At 43.4% G+C, this 23623-nt stretch overlaps 1 protein-coding gene across 2 annotated transcripts; it reads right to left on the bottom strand.

Annotated features, from left to right (window-relative positions):
• Positions 1 to 2940: 2940 nt before the first annotated feature.
• arpp21 (cAMP-regulated phosphoprotein, 21) lies at positions 2941 to 13635 on the bottom strand. 2 transcript variants are annotated; one of them, XM_079176061.1, is made up of 20 exons: positions 13503 to 13635; positions 9500 to 9662; positions 9200 to 9359; positions 9016 to 9054; positions 8864 to 8929; positions 8652 to 8763; positions 8319 to 8457; positions 7732 to 7869; positions 7547 to 7646; positions 7345 to 7440; positions 7211 to 7248; positions 7051 to 7107; positions 6641 to 6831; positions 5520 to 5660; positions 5290 to 5408; positions 5084 to 5158; positions 4826 to 4972; positions 4506 to 4608; positions 3611 to 3705; positions 2941 to 3467 (listed from the first exon to the last, which is right to left on the bottom strand). In XM_079176061.1, exons 3-20 carry the CDS (start codon positions 9353 to 9355, stop codon positions 3303 to 3305), a joined length of 1977 nt encoding a protein of 658 aa, XP_079032187.1. In that variant the 5' UTR covers positions 9356 to 9359; positions 9500 to 9662; positions 13503 to 13635; the 3' UTR covers positions 2941 to 3302. The 2 variants fall into 2 exon arrangements, with proteins under 2 accessions (XP_079032187.1, XP_079032188.1); XM_079176062.1 differs by having other exon boundaries at positions 3611 to 3702.
• Positions 13636 to 23623: the final 9988 nt, after the last annotated feature.

Here is a 23623-nt window from a genome sequence, read left to right as displayed (position 1 = left end):
GTGTGTGTGTGTGTGTGTGTGTGTGTGTGTCCGTGTGTGTGTCCGTGTCCCTTACCTCTGCACACTTTATGCCTGAGTCTTGTCAACGATTTCTTTCTGTTTTGGCAAAAGTGTCCAGTTGGCGTCTCCAGCTTTGCCAGGACAGAGGAAAGACGGCGTTTCCCCAGTGAGCCCCGTTTACCTTCCAACCAGAGGAGAGGCGGCCTGGCTGCTGCATGCATATTTTAGTTCTTCGACTTCTTCCTCCAGCTGTGGTTATATTTAACCTGCGACACTAATACCATTTTTTTTATTTCTCTTAACCCTAAATATTTAAGAACCTGTGAACTTTTTTTCTTTTTTCTTTTGGGTTTTAACGTGTGACTGGCTGCCTGTGTGAGTGTGTAAACGGGTCAGAACCGTGAGATTGTGAGAAACGGTACAATCCTTAAAGACCCCAAAAACAACCCAGGTTCCCTGTGTGTCAGCTGCTTTTTGGGCATTTGATGATTTGCAAATCTATTTGGCAATTTGCACCCCTTCAGAACAATAACAGCCGGGTCGTGCACAACTGAAGATCCAGCGCCTTCATTATCTCAGTTTATAGCACGAGCATCGCTTCATCAAAGACATTCTTAAAGTCGTTAAAGCTAGATTTATAAATTAGCCAGTGTTAACTTATTGCATCTATATCAGTATGAGTGTACATGTCGGCCGATATGTAACAATAAATTTCAGTACAGAAATAAAACTTTGTTTGAGATAATTAATAAAGAAACTGTCACTGAGACAGTTTGCCCACCAGAGAGCAGTGAGTGTGCATCTTGGTAACAATGCTTTAAAAACAAAACTCAAAGGGATCCGGAACAGATTTATTTTTAACGTTATGTGTTTGTTAAGATAATCAGATTTTAAAATACCTGTTTGTTGGTATTTGCCCAAAGATCCAGACGGGCTACAGTAGTAAAATCACTGAATGTGTAATTTCCTGCAATCATGGGAGAGACTGCAGACTTTTATCTATATATGAATTTGATCAAAATGATTAAAAAAATACCGGCTTTAAACCGATGTTACTAATTTGTTTTGTTAGTTTTTCTTTCATTAAATGACCACAAACTAACTGACATACAGAAAACCAGGGCCAGGCGGTACTCCAGTCTGAGAGTACTGGTTGGATTTATGTGCAAAATATAAGGAAGATGCCATCAACAGTGTGAGATGATGGATGGACTCGGAGGCAACAGGGGCCCAACAGGGAGGCCCATGAGGAGGAGTCAACAGCCCAAAGTGTCTCGGGACCATCTGGACCGCTTCGTCTGTTCCCAGCTCAACGGCCCTCTGGAGAGGACTTCTCTGGATATCAGACTATGGGTGGTGATGGATGGTGTGCGTGTGTGTGCGTGTGTGTGTGTGTGTGTGTGTGTGTGTGTGGGGGGGGGGGGTGTTTTCTGTTTTTTTTTTACCTCACCACGGTGACATATTAGTGTTAGACTTACTTGAACGAGAACGAGAAGATGTTACTTAAGTAGATTCTACTGTAAAGCGGATAGATCTCTCTCCTCCTGACCTCTACTTCCTGTATTTCTGTGTTTTAATGCTTTGTCTCTATGCCAGTGGACTCACTCATCTCACTATGGCTGTACATGTGCCTTTTATTAAAGATCATGAAACCTGCACCGCTGCTGCTTCTTTGTGTGTGTGTGTGTGTGTGAATGTAGACGGGAACAAAAGCAGAGCTGGCTTTGTTTGTGAAACCGTCGGTCTGTATGAATATTGCATTCAATGCCGCGGTTATGAAATCTAAATTTAATTTTAAAGCCTCGTGCGGATGATGGATATGTTTCATTGAATTTGTTGGGAGGGGGGGAGGGAATATGAATCACTCGGTTCAAAATGAATTACACAACCTCTGAACAATAACACACATCGGCTTATCACTTATTGCTTGCATGAAAGTGTGTTTTGCAGTCGTGTGAAATGCTCAACGCTTGAAGACTCAAAAGACTTGAGCGTTTTATATAATGCAAGGGTTCTGCTTGTCTGTAAAGCCACATTTAGTTGGATATGAATCTGTATATCTGAGTAGACCATTTTCAGAGTCACAGAAGGAAAAGCACAGGTGTAAATAACACAACTAACAATGGCTGCATTTCATTTAACTGCTTCAGTGTCAGGGTCTTGTGCATGCTGTCTCTTTGTCTGCTAACTGGGACACTTAAATAGAGCAGAGCCCTCGTTAACGTTATCAGTAACACCTGTGTGCTTCTCCTGCTACAAGTTCAAATGTCTGCTGTGGAAAAGGCCTGGCATGTTCATGCTTCTATACCAGAAGAAATAAGAGTTGAAATGATTGAGTCAATCGACATGAAATCAAATGGCATACATTTTAATGATCAGTTAATTGTTTTGGCCATTTTTATTGCAAAAATGCCCACATTTTTTTTTTTTACCAGTTTCAGCTTCTTAAATATTAAAACGAGCTGGTGATTGCTTGATAAATTTGCAAACGGGAAACCAGTTAATTGTGAAATGTTCTGCAGATGAAGAGGGAATGGAACATGAACCTGCACCGTGTTACATGTACATGTACTGAGAGTTTCTGAGCAGAGGGGGGTGCTAAAGTCTGATTGATTAGTTTGTTTGACTGCATGAAAACTCCCACCGTGTGAGCGTCTTAAGTCTCCTAATAATATCAAGATCCCCTCATACTAAACGCCCTTAATGATCCACCATGTTCATGTAAAATCTTTCACTTGCTTGTTAGCTATTCAGACATTAAGGCTTTTAATGACATTCATCTCTCATTTATGAACTCAGTGGTAGGTTAACGACCCGTATCTCTGCTTTCCCGCAGCGCACACTTCATTTTGATTATCATGGCATGTCCTCATATAGAGCACGTTATCTCTTGTTACTGTCCTGAGCATCATCAACATTACAGGAAACAAACAGCCGGGATGATATAGAAATGTGACATCGTCAATCCAGCCACAGTACTTTATTCTATTCACACAGTGCATTTCCTCGGAACACAATATATAATTTAATATCAATATAAAACTCCATTTGTGTATATAAATTATGCATTCAATACAGCAGCGCTGATAAATACTATTAAGCTTTGGTACAGTGGTACATTTTTGTATGTGTGTGTGTGTGTGTGTGCACATGCTTGTAATGAGTGTGAACGGCGTACCCTGTGGTACGTCAGGAGGAAGGCGGGTGTAGGTGAGGGAGTGTGAAAAAAGTGTGTGTGTGTGTGTACGCGCGTGAGTTCACGCAGGAACTCGAATCTCGTCCCTCCACCCGGCGAGGCGTCGTCAGTACTGTGCGCTCCAGGCCCGGGCACTGAGGCCGGTGCAGCCGGGAGGGTGGCAGCTGCCGTGGTGGGAGGAGGGTGGGGGGGGCACCACACAGCAGTAACCCGCCTCCCCACCAACCCCGGTCACTACTTTACTTTGGGGATAGGACACCGAAACACCTCCCTGTAGATACAAAAAGAAAAAGAAAGTAAAGTTGGAGTGAAGAATGTGCTACCACAAGCACTTTCAGAAGTGCTAAACGCTTCTTTCGGGGGCTGAGATATTGGAGGCTGAGACAGAACGAGACCTTTGGGTGCTGTGTTTACCTGAACTATGCTACGCTGATGAGAGGCCATTGGTGAGTAGGTACCCAGCACAGCCTGGGCCTGGGAGGACTGCTGCACCCCCAGAGCGTAACCTGCTGCAAACACACACACACACACGCACGCACACGGTTATATAAGAGATTATTAACAACATCTTTCAACACCGCAATTTGTTTAGCAGAAGGTTCATTAAGAAGAAATAAGCCACAGGAGAGTTTTAACAGTTATTTTAGAACAAATAAGAAGAGTTCTGAGGAAGACTGGAGACAGCATCAACAAAAGACATGTCCACCAATTTGATTCAATATTTTCTGGCTGTGTGAGAAGCAGTTTTTATTTAACTTAAACATCAACATAAGAATGTAATTCATACAGTAGGAGTGGTGGATTTGGTTGGGTACATTTTAATTGATCAGTTCAGTATTGACACTTGAATCTTTATTGGCAACATTTAATAATAACAGCAACAAAAAACACGATTTCTGCCCAAAACACAATTTTTCCTTTATTCATGCAGTGAAATCTGTAAATCTGTCCCAATGTCGCCGCTTTGAGTCGAGTATAATATACATTCATTTTTGTTATTTTGTTGACGGCCACTGATGCCTGGAAGGTGTGCACACATAGTTTGCAGCTGGTTCAAAGACATTCATTCATTAACACACTTTAAATCCTAAAACACAAAAGCTCTGAAACATGTCCCCCCCCCCCCCCGGTCTTTGTCACTGCGTTGAATAGAAGCAGCAGGAAAAGAGACCGGTTCACTGTGAGACCCTCAGACTACATCTCTGACAGTGTAACGGCCCCCTTCTCTACTGCCACCACCTGCATCTGTCCACCACACACACACACACACACACTCACTCACACACACACACACACAGGCGGGTAGTACCTGTTGGTTGTGCTGCTTGGCTGTGGAGGTGCTGGCTCGGTGAGACAGGCCTGCATGGGTGCTGGGCTGAGGTAGGGTACTGGCCGTAGTAATACACAGGCAACTATAGGGAAATAATGTGAAAAATACGAGCTTTAGTACTTTAGTACAATTTTAGTACTTACTGTTATTTACCTTAAACTCTTTATTTAAATGGCTAAATAAATGTGAAAGTTAAATAAATTACTTCATAACCAGAACTTAAGCTACTCAATGCAGAATTTATTGAACACAGCAATGTTTAAATCATCTCACATGAGCATAAAATAATGTATCCGTACCGGAGGTGAGGGCTGGCAGTAGCTGGGAGGAGGAGGAGGAGGAGGAGGAGCTGCATAGATGTAACCCTGACTGGGAGGGTAGATGGGCGGGGCTTCACCAGTCGACTGACAGCTCACATGAGCAAACTGCGAGGAGAGATCTTCAATCTGTCGGTGAAGAGAAAGGAGGTCAACACGCACACGGACGCCCGTACACATATACGCATGCTGTAAACGCACGTGTGCGCAGCGGTTGTCAGACTGTACAGAGATACATACTGTGGTGTACGGCTGTGAAGGAGTGACAGGCAACATCTGTGGAGCGGCGTAAGAGACAGACGAGTACTGAACCACCTGAGAGAGACACACATATGGGGACAGAGATAAGGACACAGACAGCGACATGTATGCGGTCTGATCATGTCTTACATGTCAAACACGTCCTGCTGAGTGTGTACGTGTGTGTGTGTGTGTGTGTGTGTTACCTGCTGCTGTTGGTGCTGTGGGGGAGGTATCTGCAGCTGGGTCTGGCTTCTGATTTGCTGCTGACTGTCCGGAGGGTTGTACACAGCAGGGGTTCCATCAGGGTTCATGAAAGGCTGCCCTAAGAGGTCAAAGGGTTGAGTGTGATAAATGTGCATGTGTTGTGTGTGCGTAATCTTGGTGGTTGGTGTGTGTGTGTGTGTGTGTGTGTGTGTGTGTGTGTGTTACGTACCGGTATGTGGGTTCACTAGTATGCTCCCTGGCGGGATCCCGTTCACCATGATGTAGGTAGAGTTAGGAGCCGGCTCATCTATGATGGGAGGAGACGAGGGGAGGGGACAAGTGGACGGCAGTCTGAAAAGAGAGATGGAGCCTGAGAGAGAGAGAGAAAGAGAGAGAGAGAGAGAGAGAGAGAGAGAGAAAGAAAGAGAGAGAGAGAGAGAGAGAGAGAGAGAGAGAGAGAGAGAGAGAGAGAGAGAGAGAGAGAGAGAGAGAGGGAGAGAGAGGAAAGTAGAAGAGAAGTAAAGATCAGGAAATAAAGAGGAGGAGGAAAGAGCTTTATTCTCACGGTACAATACAAATTCACATTTCAACATCTTAATCTGATAAAAAAACGAAACACTCTGCCCCCGCATGTGCTAAATAATCATAGGAACATTACTGCCACAGATTTAAGGACATTTGCAAAAGAAAGTTCCTAATTGTTATGGGGCACTTGATCTGGTCTCCTTCCTTCCCTTAGGAAACGACTACATCAGAGGACCAGCCGCCTCAAAGACTACTGAACAGCAAGCACTTTAAAATATAGTATATATAAATATATATATTAAGTACTTTAAATAACTCAGTGATTTATTTATCATTGTAGAATTTCTTCTGATTGTTGTCGACTCTTATTTATTGTTATTATATAGTTTTTAAGGGATGCAGGAACCAAGGCAGATGCACTTCCTTGCATTTGAATGTACAACTTTACTTTTTATTGCGTATGTCAATAAACTTAAACTCGACATACTTAGCAATTATGTTCTTCCTGAATATGCAAAGAAGACTGGAGGTGTTGTGTGAAAATTTACAGCTATGGTGTGAAGGTTCGAGGATCGAGATTTTCACACCAGAAAGAACTTCCACTGCTTTTTGTTAATTAGATGATGCTGAATAAAGAACAGACATCATTTATAAACAGCGTTTTTTCACAAGTGTGGTGTGCTGACTAAATCTGCTAATAGGTTTGCTTGCCCAAAGGTAGAGAGGAGTGAAGCGTCTCCCCTTCGACTGACTCAATTTACACCTTTAAGGTGCAGCAGAGAAGTGTTAAAACGTCTCTAGACGTTATTCTGAAACGAGACGCACCTGAACCACGTGCGTCCCAGCTGTGGCTGGCGGCTTGGTGGGGTTTCAGGGCCGGACTCGTCCACTGGTAGGAGGAGTCAGAGTCCGTGCTGCTCCAGGGCCGGGGGTCGGTGCTATAGCGACAATCCGTCTCGGTGCTACTTTGCCTGCTGCTGCCCGTCCAGCTGGAGCCGGAGCTGTCACGGCTCCCCCTGTGAGGCGCATCCACAGTTATCCTACAACCTTAGTACTGCACACCTGCTGATATGCCCCTGACATAAATCATCTATCAGTATGTGCAAGATTTCTAAGAATCTTAAACAAAAAAAAAAAAAAAGAATCTAGGTCTTCATTTTGTTTCCACTGCAGATTCAGGCTGACCAGATTAAGATGATAAATGACTACGCGTCTGTGCAGACAGAGCTCTCTACCTGAAGAGCTGCCTTTTCCTCTGGGTCTCGGCAGATGGATTGTACTCCTCCACAGCCCTGCACACAGAACACACGCACACACAGACATATATTAATGTGCTCATCTAAATATAAAAAGCTGAAACGGCACTTGGAGAGAATGTACTGCAGGCAAGGTTACCTGGTTTCTGCATGGGTGCTCTCCTGGGTGCAGAGCGGCTGTAAAAGTACGGTGGAGAAATTAGTGAGTCTCCTATATGTCTCTATGTCATATCTGTCTCTCTCTCTCTCTTTCCCTCTCTCTCCCTGTCTCACCTCTTGGTTGAAGATTCGGTCTCGTGCCCGTTGGTACTCCTCCTCTCTCTCCTCCATTGACTTGCTTTGCTTCTCCCGTAAGGGGTGAAGCCGGGTCTGTAGGGAGGGAAGCGAGGACAGGTCAAAACGCTGATAGGATACGATCAATGTCAATTATAGAGGGAATTCCACAGAGACAGGCAGCTATGGAGGACAGACAGACCTGTTCATCTGAGCTGTTGTCTCTCTTCAGAATAATTTTCCACCGGTGGATCTCTTCTTTCTTGTCCTTGTGCACCTCGTCCAGAAAACGCTGCTCCGGTCTTAAAAAACAAACAGCCGGCGTTACCTCTCAATGAATGCTAAAAGGTGAGGATCTACATGCGGAGAAGCATTTTGCAAGCTTACATGCGGGTGCTGCTGGTCCTGTTGATGATGACAGACTTGCCTGTCTGGTCCACATTGTGCTCCATGCCAAAGTAGGCCGCCACCCGATGGACCAGCATACGATGGTAGGACGACATGTGAGCGAACTTCTTAAAGGGACTGAGATGTGGGAAGACAGGATAACAAAAAGGTGAAACGGGGAAGAAAAAAGGGGAGGCAGAGAAGAAAGCAAATAAAGAACGAGGGAGGAAGAGATAGAGAAGGAGAGAGGGGGCACAGAAGGCAACAGAAGGAGGGAGATTGAGACTGGTTGCAATTATTTTGGCTCAAGTTCAATTTAATCCCCAGTGGCTCAAACACACCCACGCTAACATAACTGGTTCAATATATTGATCAATACACAAAATAAGCTGTATGGACAGAATTATAATATACGAGCTGGAAACATATTTCAAATTAGCATAAAACCGTATTCAGTCTTTAATAGGATTTAGCAGGCATACAAGTTTAATTTAAATAGCTCGACAGCTCAATGAGGACCCAAGGTTATGTACTCTCCTTCACACACGCACACGCACACACACACACACACACACACACACACCCACCTATCGCTGGTGATGAATTCGATCATGTCCTGCTCCAGTTTAAGCAGCATCATGCGGTCTCTGGGGTTGCTGTTGAGGGTGTCGACGATAAACTGGTGCAGGTCTATGCCGGTGGAGTCAGTGTACTCCACGCTGGACTCTGAGAGCAGGATGTGTTACAAGACAATACAAATTAAAATACGGGAAAAAAAACACACTGCAATATTAAACACCCAAGAGAACAACGTCTAAATCGTAGCACTGAATCACATTTTATTACATTTTATTTGCCTTCTCTTGTTTCTCTTTTATGAGATATCAATCACACACACACGCACACACACACACACCCACCTTTGGACAGTGAGCTTTTCTTTGGATCTGTGCTGTTCTCCTGTTCTTCCTCGTGACAGGAAGTTATCTCCTTGTCATGGCAGCTAGATGCAATGTTTGTATCTGGAGATGCCTGCGAGGGAAGAATATTCAAAAAAAGAATAATTTGAGTGTGGTGATGATGGTGATGATGAAGAGGTGGATGGTGATCTGTGTGTGTGTGTGTGTGTTACCTGGGTTTCTTCAAAAGGTGAGGACTCCTCGCAGACAGCCGTACTCCGCACTAACTTTCCTTTGACCTGAAATGCACACACAATATATCAGTATAATGCAAAAGATGTTTCACTAAGAATGAATAATGAGGGGCAGAAGTATTTTAGCTTACCTTAACTTTTCTCTTTGGTTGCACCTGGTTAAAGTTTTTCTGCGAGTGAGGACACAATTTGTCATAAAGTGTGCATGTGAGGTGTGTGTGTGTGTGTGTGTGTGTGTGGGGGGGGGGGGGGGGGGGGGGGGGGGGGGTATATTGTGGTACATCATTAATGTTAGACCTATATTCTGTCGCTCACCTGCTGCTCCATCTTGTTACAGACATGGTAACACTCGTCCTCCCTCTGATTGGGGGACAGACACGGCGGGGGGGGGGAGCAGCTGATGACGTCACATGACGTCACATCACAGGGTTTTAGGAGGACATCGGTACTTTCTACGGCCGCTTCAGTCATCCTTCTAAACAACGCAAAACAGAAACTCACTTAACTTTTACATTTGTATATTTAACTGCTTTTTTAAAGATACCTTTGCCTGCATTTGCATGAGCTTTTGTGTGTGTGTGTGTGTGTGTGTGTGTGTCTGTACGCTGTTCCTACCTATTTGGAGTTGTTTACTGGAGAGCCTCACAGGTGAATGATGAGGTCATATATCCCATGTTCCCACAGGGCAGTCAGAAATGCAATTATCCTCTCCGCCCGTGCTTGCCTTCTCTACTGTTCCTCTCTCTGCCGCCTCTTTACTGGTCAATGGAAAAATAGCCTGAAGAGATCAAAAAAACACAGGAGAGAAAAACAGTGTGAGCGGTCGTTGTACAACAGAAACACCACTACACTGTTTCACACACACACACACACACACACACACACACACACACACACACACACACACACACACACACACACACACACACACACCCTCGTATCAAACAGTTGCCAGAGCATAAAAGCATCGCTGCTGGAAATTACATCAAGTAGCTAAGCTTGTGTGTGTGTGTTATCCTCTCTATAGGCTTCCAAAACGCTCTCATAACTTGACAGTTAATTGCTGATTAAAATATTTTACTGGAAGTGTGTGCATGTGCGCCGGTAACATACAGTCCTGTACTTGGATGTGGTATTTGCTCGCGTATTTACATGTGTGTGTAGCTCATGTGAACGCATGTGTGGTGTGTGTGTGTGTGTGTGTGCGCAGGAGTGTGTCCTCGAGCTTTTCTTAGAAACAGCAGCTGTGGAGAGTATCATTTGATCCGCCAGCACTAATATTCCCACAATGCCGAGCTGAGTCTCTGATCCCAGTGGCGAGAATATTGCAGAGACCATAGAGATAGACACACACACATGCACACACACACACACACACACACACACACAGAGAGGAAGTGGCATTCCACCATCTTTTCCAAAGGGCCCACTGCATTCAGCGGGGACACATACCGCTGTAACGCAGAGCTCAAGGGGACACTTATTCCTGTAACACCTGGGACAGAATAACGAGCTGAGAGGTGGGCGAGTCCCATAACATGGTTATTTAACACCCGACTGGAGATAATAGCACTTTAAAAAAAAAAAAGAAGATATCTGTCAGTCCATGTGCAACCAAGGTGGTGTTTACTTCCCATGCGGCTTCAATGAAACACAATACATAACAGCAGTGATTGTACCCAGCAGAAATATCCTTACTGTGGTAGAGAGGCGCCCGAAATCTGTTTGTGTGTTAGTCTAAAATATCATAATGGGAATATCGTCGAAATTATATGCGATACTTTACAATTATTACAATAACGGTGTATTGCTGTATTGATTTCCAGAGAAGTTAGTTGTGTGATGTGACAACTCCTTGAGTTGAGGGATTATAGAAAGGGACTTTGTTGTGTGATTCTGTTTATTTAGACGTTTAACAACTGGTTTATTAATCGATCAACAGAACAGAATGGACCACTCTTTTTCAGTCATAATACAAACAAAGATGCCATTGTCTTATATAATAGAAAACAGAATATTTTTTTTAATTTTAGACTGTTGTTCGGACAAATTAACTAATTTCAAGATGTCACCTGGGGCTGTGGGAAATCGTGAAATGCTTTTTTTTTGGTATTTCCGCACATTGTACCCACGATAAATGATTGATCTCTAGGACGAGACTCCCAAATGTGCTGTTGCAGAGTTCTTGCTGAGCTGTCCTTCAGCCAAACAGACCAACTCCACTGTGACCGACCCTGACCTGAGACATCACGGAAGGGAGGGGCAAGGAAAACACAGCACAACAAAAGAAATGTGTATAAAATAAGATAAAAAGCAAGCTGGTATTAAACTGTACTAGAGCTGTGAATTGAGAATAACACCAGAGAACGGGAACGTGGAATGAGCCGGACAGAGAGGGAAAAGAATGATGTGGAGCAGATGGACTACAGAGAAAAACAAGATGAATGGGAGGCATGGGAAGCAGAGGATGAGGAGAGACGAGGAAACAGTCTGCAGGGACTTTAGAGGTGAAGAGGGGTGAACGGAGACGACGGAGAAAGAGGGAAGTGAAGAATTAGTGACAGAGAGGCTTGCAGCACAGTCTGTCTCCGGGCTTTTCAGCCCACGGCCGTGAAGAGGGGGATTTGAGTGGAGCTACCCAGTTTTTTTGAGCTGAGCGCTGCAGAAGCGGCCGGCCGCCCCGGGGAGAAGGTGTGACACGATCATTAGCGCGTGACGGATGGCGGCGGGAGGCAGGGAGCGCCAGTACCCGCTACATCATCATCCATCTGCTGCTCCACCCGGAGCCTCCAGCCTCAGAGCCACCTACTCACCAGGACACCTTTCTTCTCCAGCCAAAAGATGCCTGGCTCATCTACACTGACACACAGGCAGGCCAGTGGGAAAATATCCAAAATGCTACTTTAGATGGCCATTGTCAGCTCAACAACATTTAGTGTTTAAGCCCAGTTAATCCTGATTGTAATTAACACCAATGAAAAATCTATCTTGGAATACAAGGACTATAATTATCAGTGGCACTTGCACCGTTTAACTCTGAAGTCTACCATTGAACGTATGCTTTGTTATCCTGCCATCGCTACTTGGAAACATTTTACTGTTCATTTTTTTCATCTCTAAGGACATTCTGCTCTGCTTTCTTTCTTTTCTTTGGTTTCCACCCTCCCATTTATTGAAAACCATACAGAAAAATAGAAGTCTTCACGGCCTGTGGTCACAGAGCTGATTGTGTTTCGTCTCTATACGGTTGCAGCTGAATTTAAAAAGGGGGTTTCATGTTTTCTCCCTCAGCTCGGAGCTCATTAGGAAATGATTCAGCGAGAGCCTCAGAACCGGAGAGCAGATCTCTCTGGTTTAAAATAACAATTGAGAATTTTGAGGCAAATTTTTTTAATATTTCATAATGTGTACAGGCTTTGCCCTGGAGTCTGTAATTTGGCTGCTTTCCTTTTCCCTCTTGCAGTAATTTTTTTTTAATAAATATACATATATACAAATATTTACATATTTTGCACCTTCATTTTTTTACATTTGCAGCTGAACTATTGTCTTCACCTACTAGGCAGGTTTAATGTTATCTATTTAAGTCAAATAAAAACAGAGCATTGCACTATTTCACCCCCCACTTTAAGACAAGCGAAGGACAAAAAAGAAAGTAGGCTAAGAGAACAAATGTAGGTTACATCGTCTTTTGAGTCATCAGCACCTGGGCAGTCACCGCAGATGTATTACCGAAGTGACTTGTGGGTGCGACAGCTGTGTCGCTTTTCAGCTGAACTCAAACCTCAAGAAAAAAACACAGCATATGTACACAACACAGTACAGAAGTGCTGGTGTTAAAGGGCTAGTTTACATAAAATGAAGCTTCGCAAATCTTCATAGCTTAGTTTAAAACTGACGGAATTTTGACTCTGTGTGTGTGCGTGTGTCGCATTACCGTGACCCAGGCTAAGCTGACACACACCGGGCTATTTTTAAACCCTAACCCTGGGAGTGGACCTCCTGCTCCGGGGCTTCACCGGGCTGTCAGCTGTACGAGTGGAGAGCGCGGAGGACGGAGGATACACAACAGTACACTGTAACACCGACATGAACTTATAGCTACTGTACAGAAACATACAGCGGAAATGAACTTAAATCGCATTAAAACTCACGTTTGTACTCTTAAACACACATAGGCAAGCAGAAACATATAGAGGCAGTTTGTTAAAAATCCGTTAAAACCTCTTTATTTAAGTAATGGTATACACAGTAAGCAAAAGAAGGATATATAAACACACAACAGTTTCATGGCTCCTAAATTACCATTATCATTCATTCAGCGGTGTCGCTAACGTTACAGACCCGGGGGAAATGCGACTGATAGCGAGTTAAATCCCCCTAAATGTAACCGTTATCTCAGTAGAGTTATGGCTAATTTATAAATATTTTCCTCAACCCCAGTGTGTTCTTTTTATCACCTTCACTCATCACATCTGGTGTGATTAATGTCGCTAAAGTACAAGAAAGAGAAGAAGACAGCAAGGAGCGAAAACTGGCGGAGTAACCGTTAGAGTAACCGTTAGTCAAGCTAGGCGAGGAGCCGTCCTCGCGCGGGGGACAATGTCCGTTAGCTTACCGTGACGCGATGTCTTCCTCCCTCCGTGGGCTTCTGCCGGTGTAGCCTAGCGACCGACCGACCGACTGCTGTACACCCGGTGTCTACAGACTGTGAGGTCCGTTGCTCCTCCTTCGCCTTTTGCCTGTCTCTGTCGGAGCAGGGGAGGAGAAGTGGTGAGGAGGAGGAGGAGGAGGAAGAGGAGGAGGAGGAGGGCCGACAGCTCTGAACCCTGAGCCACGCGCCCACACACACACACGCGAGGAATGCACGAGAGCCAGCCCTCCAACGGCCCACTCATCTCTATCTCTGTCCCTGTCTCTCGCTCGCATACTGTCTGTCTCTCTTTGTCTTCCATTTCACTTTAACTCAATTAAATTCCTTTCACTAGCGCAATATTACTGCAATAACCGACTTCAACACTTGAGGGGACACAACAAGAAAATACCGTGTTAAAAGCTTTAAGCTTACAGTGGTGGAATGCTGATTTTGCTGTAGGCAGTAAGCACAAATGAATGTGTACTTCAGGTATTTGTATTGCATGCCATGTTACATTTGTGCAATTCAGAAAGAATTGCAAAGGCTACGTTTCACTCAACAAGATTTATTTGATTTATAAAGATTTTTATTAGCTTTATGGCCTTAACACATTACGATTTTACACACACAACCTGCACTGTTATAGATTATACTACCCAACAGTATAGGCTATATGAGATGAAAATGAGCATCCCCTTTAAGAGCTCCAACTGCATAACACTCGCAATCACAAGGGCCCTTTAATGCATTGTGAGTACTATAATTGACCTTTGCTCGATAGTTTAAGTGCATTTGGCTAATAATACCTATATACTTTTACCTAAGTGATATTTTCAACGCAGGACTTTTTACCTGTAATGTATATTTTAAATTGTGTTAATGATTTTACTTCAAAGGATCTGAATATGTCCTCCACCAATGCTCTCGTGTACTGGCAGAAACAGGACATTGGTCAAATGAAGCCCTGATGATCAAACAGTGCACACACTAAAAGCATACTATAGGACATCTTTGTAGAGTTTGGCAGCCTCTCGTCTGTTACTTAGAGACCTAACATTAATCCTTGGGATAAAGGACTGCATTTAGATTTGAATTTCATGTTATGTAAATGTCACTTTCATTTCAGCATTGCTGTAATATGACAGATATTATTATAGGTCATTTAATTGACAACAAGAGATGCAGAGTCAAAAACACTGCACAATATACAGACCGTATCTCCTGGCTCTTGTTATGATGTATTATATAATATACATTAATTTCAATTCTGTGTTGTGTTGTGTAAGTGTATAGCTTCCATCTGTATGCTTTACTGAAAGGAGGCGGAGCTTCTACCACCACGGTGTGCACAGGTGTGTTGTATAAAACGATTGGAGTGGGATTGGTTATTTTTCTACCTGCCTGTAGTTGAATCCTGTCTGCTCTGTTGTGAACATATGTGAGACCTCAAATACATCTCAAAAGAAGAGTAACACTGCATACATCTAAAGGTGAAGATATCTCTTTAATCAGTGGTTTAAACTATAAAATTGCATCATTTTTATTGGGTGATGATTGACTGTACCGGAGCAAAACGCACACAACTGTATTAAAGCACTAAGGGAATGTACTTACATTTCATTACTGGTGATAACGGGTGTATAAACTGTCCAATTTAGAGATCTCATGTGTAAAAATGATCAGAATGCTCCTTAAAAAGACACCATGTGTCATAGGTATTACAGAGAAGCAGACCTCAGTGTCCTGAGTGTAGCTACAGCCTTGAGCAGGAGACCCACATGTCGGTTTGGACTCAATACAGAGCCCATCTGAAGCTGAATCATCAAGGCTCGTCTATCTTTGGTTTCACCACAGCAGACACAAGTAATAAGATATCCTTTTTACGTGGATGGCATCTTGTTGAATGATACAAACCTTTATATCTGCATCACAGCCAGTTCTATTTTAGAAATACTGAAGCCACATGTGCTGGTCCAGGGACAGCTACAGCCTTCATTGCACCCATCCTTTACAAATATAATTAAAGGGGGGAGTGGCCGGATTAACCTGCTCGGGTCCAGGGGCAATAATGAACTGTTAATCTCTGATTCCTTCTCATGCAATGTGTTTGTTACGGTGTTTCACTACCGTCACTTGTTATTGGTTTCATTCTCACTGTAACATACTGTCATTAACCTTCATCTGTGTGTAACTGCTTCTCTTGTTTCGCTTCAGTTGCAAGAGGAATGCGGACTTCCTACGAATAACATCTTCAGGTTTCTGCAAATCCAAGACACCCACACAGCTAATTTTAAAACTGCTTCTGTCTTTCACACGTCTCACCCTATAAACAGGTGCTGTTGAGGCCGTGCTTTATTTTCACGATGCTTAACAATACGTAAGAAGAGCAAATGGGAGAATAAACTGGAAGCACAGATCTATGAGGAGATGGGAGCATCACGTCCAGAGCAGATTCATTCTAGTTCCATTAATTCTCGTCTCATTCAGTTCAAAGTCATTCACAGACTCCATTATTCAAAGACAAAATTACACCGAGATCTCTCCGATACGTGATAAATGTAGCCTGGAGGAGGCAAACCGACTTCACAGCTTCACCCCTTGTCCCAAGATAGAAAATTACAGCTCTGAACTTTCTGAAGTAGTTAATATCTATATTGAACCAGAACCTGTTTAAATAGTTTTGGGAATCGCAGAACTGATTTCAACGCTTAAGAAAAGGGGACAACAAATTCTCTCTTATTGCTTAATCAATACTAAGAATATTCCTCTTAAGTACGGCAAGATACAGGACGTTCTCATTAAATTAATTAATTAAAAAACACCGTAGACCTCGAAAGGGTATGCTACTTATTAAAAGACAAGAGTTTTATCAAATGTAGCATTCTCTTATATGTTACTTAAAGGCCTAACATTACTCTTTGCCCTAAAGGACTGCGTTTATTGTTATTGTTGAATTTAATGTTATTTGTTATTCTTTATTACAAACCTGTAAATGTCACTTTCGTTTCAGGTACTACTTGTTTTCAATTTAAATAAAGTTTTACCACCCCTGAGTGACATTAAATACTGTAATGACACACTAGTAGCTATTAGTTATTTTACTTTATTGATATCAAAATACAAAGTAAATCCTATGTTATTTAATTGTTTTCTGCTTTTGTAATGCTGCTCCATATATGCACAACAGGCAATACTGTACACATATGACCTATAAGACAGTCAATAATATAACTACGAACTACAGAGATGACTGAGCACCGGTCTCAGGATGTGCGTCATCCAAAAGCAAGCAGACATTGCTATGTGTGTGCATCACTACTCTCTCTCTTCACATACACACGCACACGCACACGCACACGCACACGCACACACAGGTTTGTTATGTTTGAAAGATACTTCATCGACTTAAAAGGAAATGTAGCTAAATCAAACTGGAGTCATCCACAGACAACTGGTGTGCATATAATCTAAAATCTGTCCTACAGATTGGCCCATGAAAGACACACACACACACACACACACACACACACACACACACACACACACACACACACACACACACACACACACACACACACACACACACACACACACACACACACACACACACACACACACCTGCTGTCTGCTAGTTCTGGCGCTATGGTTGGCATGTGTGTACACAGGACAGAGACTCGGTGGCGCTCATTTCCCGTCGCGAGTGCACAGTAATACCCGCTACTGTTGTGGCTTGTTACATAAACACACCTCATTAGAAATTGCACAGCTGACTCTCTGTGTGTGTGTGTGTGTGTGTGTGTGTGTGTGTGTGTGCCATACTGTTACATCAGTTCCAGAGCCTCATTGAGGTGCAGGGATGTCTGTTTAAAGACCTTACTGGAACTGGGAGTAGAGTGGCCCTCCTCCTCTTAGGAAGGCTGTGAAGGTGTAAAGTTGTTGCCTGGCACAAGTGAAGATTGTACAGATTAGAAATAATATATAACATGTTAATTGGTGAGCTTTAGAGGTGCCAGGCTAGCCGTTTCCCAAATTTCCAGTCAAACCTAAGCCAACCAGCGGCCTGTACTAACTTCTAATGTTGTACAAACATGTTTCTCATCTAACTCTGGGCAAGAAAGCAAAATGTCTTTTTTAGTTACTAGTTTTATGGATGTTGCTTGATTGCGATCAGAAAGCCAACATTTTTATTTACCATGACAACACAGGTCCAAAGTAACTCACACCACTTCTTATGAATCTGCCCATGTAGACACAGCTATCTCCTCTGATCAGTGTGTGTCAATGTCTGCGTGTGCATGTGTGTACAAAAGATCGAATGACACCTCAACAAGTTAAGCTCATGAATATGAATAGGGGCCTCATGAATATTCAGAGGGTGGGGCTATGAATATTTAAACTATGATGGAGCATGTGGCCGGGTGACTAGACAGCCACAGACAAGAAACAGACAAATAGACCTCCTCCTTTGCTTCTTAACCTCAGTGAGACGCAGCAGCGCAGCCTTTCTTTTGGGCTACATTAATCCTAATTAAGAATACATAATTCTCTTGATTTTGTTTTCATGTGAACTATGGCTCAGGATAAGAGTAATAGTCTCCCTGATGTTGTGCAACAGACTTCCAGCTTCTCTATTCAAATGAGATAAACCTGCTGAGTAGAGGCTTCCTGATTCAAATGCTGCACACTGTCCAAATCATAAGGATACTATATATAAATGCACACAGAAGTTTGAAAATATGGTCCTAATAAAGATACTCTACATTTCACTCAGGCACAGTGCTTTCTTTATTTGCACGTATGTTATCTATATTTTACGAGCTTTATTTAACTCGAACCGCCCTGTACAAGTTACACATTACCAGATTTACTGATTTCTATTCATACTGTACATGTTATAGTTACATTATTGACATATACCTGCATTCATTAGTACAGTACACTTTGTATATAGTGTTAGATGTCAACATGCATTTTGTTGTACTGGTACTTACTGGGCCTCATGCAGCAACATTCTCCTACATTTTTGGTTAAGAGAAAATAAAAGAAGTCAACTTCAGATGCACCAAAACATTCTTAACCATCTAAGTCTCACTTATACTTACCTCTAAGAACTGGAGCGATGTCACAAAAAAGGCTGTGAGAAGAAGAACTTCAGCAGTAGTGAAAATAAGGTACTGTTTCCTTGCATTGTACAGTTTGTGGACTGTGAAAACAAAACGTTTTTTCCACATCATGGTAAGAGTGCTCTTAACCACTTGTAAATTGGTTTATTGATGAATCCCAGAAATCAATGTGTATTATCAAAAAACGAACCAAATCGTGGATATGAATAAAAATAAGAGGAAACTTGTCCATATATCACTTATTGCATGAGACCCACTGTGTGCAATGACTACCCGCTAAATCTAATCTAATCACATTTCTGTTTTATTATGTAAAATATTTCATTATGTATTATTTATGAAAGAAATTTTGAATCCCTATGATAAAGCATCATTAGTGCTTTTGTCAGAAAACCTATTACTCTGTAATGATTCAAAAAGTAATACAAAATCATGGTAATTTACATTTAATGGACTTCAGAGTACTATCACTATTGGCAATATCCCTACAGGAGCTTGTGTTATACGCTAAACAGTTATTGAAAGATCCTCTGAAAGGGTCTTAAAATAGTGTATAATCTTCCCAGAGTCACAAATCTGCATAACAACAGTGTTTACATTAGTAACACAGACATCACAGTTCTTATTGGTAGGATGTGGGCAGATGTCACTGCTGTTTTGCATCATAAACGAAAAATGTGCTTCCAAATTAATCTAAAACTGCTGAAATTATTGATGAAGTCACTGTAGGGTTAGAGACGGAGTAAAACTATAGCAGTACAGATCACAATGTAGGAAGCAGGAGGAGGAACCTCTTGAGAAGGTTTCACAGATTTTATGAGGATCCACTATCCTAATTATAGGTAAAAATCGGGTGCTTAATTTCTCAACCACAATAACAAATAACCTAATTTGATGGGGCTCCTGAGGTCTAAACTGTACCCATATTTGGGGGTATACATGAGGTAAAAAACTAAAACCGTACAAAGCCCTGATCTAACCCCCTCGTTAAAGTGGATGATGAATTTAGATGCAGTGCGTCAGCAGTGAGAATTACAAAACTACGAGCACAGTGAGGAACAATATGGGTTCAAACGTGGGTTGGGCTGCGAGTGCGCGCACAGATTTGTGCCAGCGCAGAGCTAAAACAGTTAGGAGCTCAGGAGCGGGGTGAAGGAAGCATCAGTATGAAGAATCCTCCTGACTGGTGTTATTTTCTGATCAATGAGAGTGACTCACTGTGGATCACCTCCCGCTGCATGGAAATCATCCAAGATGGGTCTGTGCTCCGTGGACACGGCTAAAACTGTGCGTGTGTGTGGCCACCTACACACACAAACACACACGTAGGTGTGTAGAGTGTATAAGAAAGTGTCTGTGAAGGTGAAAGAAGTGCACCTGTTAAGTGATAGACCTCAGCAGTGCGATGGCTGTGTGGGTTTGTGGTCTATAACGGATGTTTGACAGGCTGATGAGCTCTGGCACTCACACACTGCTTCCTCCACACATTCTCCCCTCCTCTGCCTGTCTTCTCATCTCTTTAGGCGGTGGGCGTAAACTCCCTCCTTTTCTTCCTAAACGCCGTCTTTTTCCATCTCCACTCTCCCCCCCCCCCCCCCCCGCGCTCCTTCCCAATCCGTCTGTGCATGTTGTTTTGCGCTGATTGCGAGTTTGACAGGTTTTTCAGAGCGAGAAACGCGCGAGGGGAGAGGAATCAAACAATCTCCTCAATTAGACAGCCCACACAAACGTGCGTCTGAACTCTATACCATCTTCATCAGTTGTCGCAGTTTTCATCTCTCAGTCGCAGACACCTTTGTTCCCGAGTTGAAAACACACTGTTCACAACAAAGGCAGAAAAAACCATTTAGCTTTGAAGAACAGAAAGACGCACAAGCTTTTAAGGTTTATTTGCATTGAGAGGAGGGAGTCTCTCTGCTTTTTCTGCCTTAATTGACCGGTTTGCTGGGAAAATGTGCAAAGGCTATATGCAGCGGCCACTGATGTGAGGGCATGCAAACTGCAAAATGGATCCCTGACTGTGTTCTATGGTTTAATATAATCTCGTATCTAAAAGGGCTACATTTCAGCAGTTTAAATGCAATTAATGAGGAAAAGGGGAGATGAGTTCCAATAATTACGACTGCTGACCGAAAAAACTAAAATAATTCTCATGTAAGGAATAATAAGATGTGCACGTTTGAACAGAAACCAGGAGTACACACAGCGTCTTCGGTCTTATGTCACTAACCAGACCTTCAGCTGTCATTTGATGACTAAATTCAAAGAAACACACATAATCTTATAGGTGCTGCCTCACTTCCTTGCACACAAACACACACACACACACAGGTATTGATGAGAAACAGCGGGCTACAAAGGAAGAGAAAGAGAAAGTAAAACACAGGAAGCAAGAGGCAGTGAGACAGATAAAGTCCACACAGGACCTCCGGTCGTCCAACAATGGGATGAGTCAATACTGTAGTAATACTGTGGTGCACTGCAGCATACCTGGAGGGGCTCAGACCTGTTGATGCAATCAGTGGTGGATATCTCAAGTTTTCTCTTTGCTCCCATCTGTCTCCTCTCCACTTGGCTGTCAACCTCTCTTGCAGCCCCCTCTCCCATCTTTCCTCCCACAACTTCTTCCGTCCTCTCCTCTCTTCTGTCCCCTCCTCGCTCATTATGTACGTCGCTGGGGAAAAGAAACCGCCGGTTCTGCAAAAGTCAGTTCTTGGAGATGAGGGTGGGGGGGGGGGGGGGAGATAGCAGCCCCAATTCAAGTCATTCACACCATCTCATTATACTTTTTCCATTATCGTGCTTTTTTTTTTGCACTTCTATTTGGGGGTTTTATCTTGATCTTGCTTTAATGTTGCCTGAATCTGTCTGAGTTCATTGTTAAGTGCACTGCATGTAAATTCACTGATTTAATTTCAACATTTATTACTAAAAACTTGGGTTCATGAAGCTCCCTATTCACATTTAGTTCAGGTATTAAAACAAACAGGTTGAGATTTTCACCCGACAACAGTGGATCTCTCCCTCATCCATCTTCTTCTCCTCTCTTTCCCACACATACATCCTCCTCCATCCTCTGGAACTCAATTTCTTCCCCTCCCTCCATCCAAACCTTCTTCATTTCTTCCCCCCTTCCTTCCTTCCTACTCATTACCTCAAATCATTTCCTACATGTATCACTCCCTCGTTCTCTGCATCCTTACTGTCATTCTGCGTTGTTGACCTGGGAGCCTCTGAGCCTGTTCTCTCAGCCGTGGGCATCATGACCATAAGCTGAGTCGCGAGGCTATTTATATTTGTTCCTAATGAGGTGAGATTTCTCTCCGCCATAGCAACGGTCTCTATGGATACCCTGCACTTGGATACCAGATCCCATCCTGTTTTAAATGTCTTATTATGGGCTGTGCCTTCCCCCGTGTATGGTAGCCTAATTAATTCTGAATTATCGCCCCTCTCTGTGTGAACGGTAAAGAAATGCCCTGAAATTACCACCAAGCTGACGGACATCAGCACAAGTTTATATTTAAAACACAGATAAGAGGAGCACTGGTCAGTTTGCAGCATCAAGTAGATCAATATCAAAGCAGTTAGGTACGCAACCTGATGCACAGCTCAATTTTTTAAATTGTCAACTTGGAGTAGAGACCACTAGGTGCTCTCATTATTTGATCTGAAACACACACAGGAGGAGTAACTGTCCTCAGTGTGGTGCGATGGTGCTGATGATGGGCTCGCTATTGATCAGGTCTGAGCCAAGTGAGGAGCCGGTTTGCAAGACCCAGGCAGCCGAGCTCAGATCATTAGAGGAGCTCTCATGCGCCTGGGTCACACAGGTGTCGAGACCCGCCATCGCATTTCCTGCCACAAAGCGAGACAACCAATCAATAAAGCGGCAGAGCAACTTCTAGAGAAAGCCACAGTGGTGAGAGCACGCACGCACGCACGCACGCACGCACGCACGCACACGCGCACGCACACACACACACACACACACACACACACACACACACACACACACACACACACACACACACACACACACACACACACACACACACACACACACACACACTGTGCCTTTGTATTTACAGTAAGACTTGGAAATGTTCCTTCCTTTCTCCTAATGACAGACACTCTGAGACAGCTGCATGCACATCTACTCACACAGGTACACACACACAAACACACACCCTGACAGGTGCTGCATTGTTATGGCATGTCCAACTCTGGCAGCTTGTTTTTCCTCAGACCTCTCACCCTGTTTGATGACTCAGAGACGGGGGAGATGAAACGAGAGGCAGGGACAAGGGGGAGGAGAAGAAGTGCACTCTGACAGGAGGGGATGGAGGGGCCTGAGATAATTCGAGCAGAAAAGAAGGTTAAGTAAATCATATCATTAATGCTATGTTAAGAGATTGCTTTGACCTCTGTTCGGCTGTCTGCATATGCAAGAGTGCGTGTATGTGTCTGGCCTTTGTCCCACTAAAGCAGGTGGCAGCAATGACGTCCGTCTTCTTCCCAGCAGCGCACACACACACACACACACACACAAACAAGCTCACACACTTTCTCTCTGCCGCTCCGTGCTCTCTGGTGTCAGTCCCACTAGATTCTATCGTGCTTGAAATTCACTCATCATATCGGGTGGCCTCACTGTGCCGCTTGCTGACATGAGTGCGTACACGCATGCAAAGACACCCACCCACGCACGCACGCACGCATGAAGGGACACAGCGCGGTCTGGACTGACTTGATTATACAAGCAGAGCCGCTCAACCTGACAGAGGAACAAGCACCAAAAGGGAAACACAAAAAGAGTATAAAAGGCTTATTTGCCCGTGTTGTATAAGCATGTTTCATCTTCCCACTCTCGCCTACCCTCACCCACACAGGTTAGATCCAATAGCTAGTGCCAGGCCTCTATATCCTGCAACACAAACATCCCTGTGTGAAGGAATATTGCAGTCGAGTTCTTTTTCA

This window comes from Pholis gunnellus, assembly GCF_910591455.1.
Source record: "Pholis gunnellus genome assembly, chromosome: 16".
In the NCBI taxonomy this organism is placed as follows: Eukaryota; Metazoa; Chordata; class Actinopteri; order Perciformes; family Pholidae; genus Pholis; species Pholis gunnellus.
This window is presented reverse-complemented; position numbering and strand designations above follow the sequence as displayed.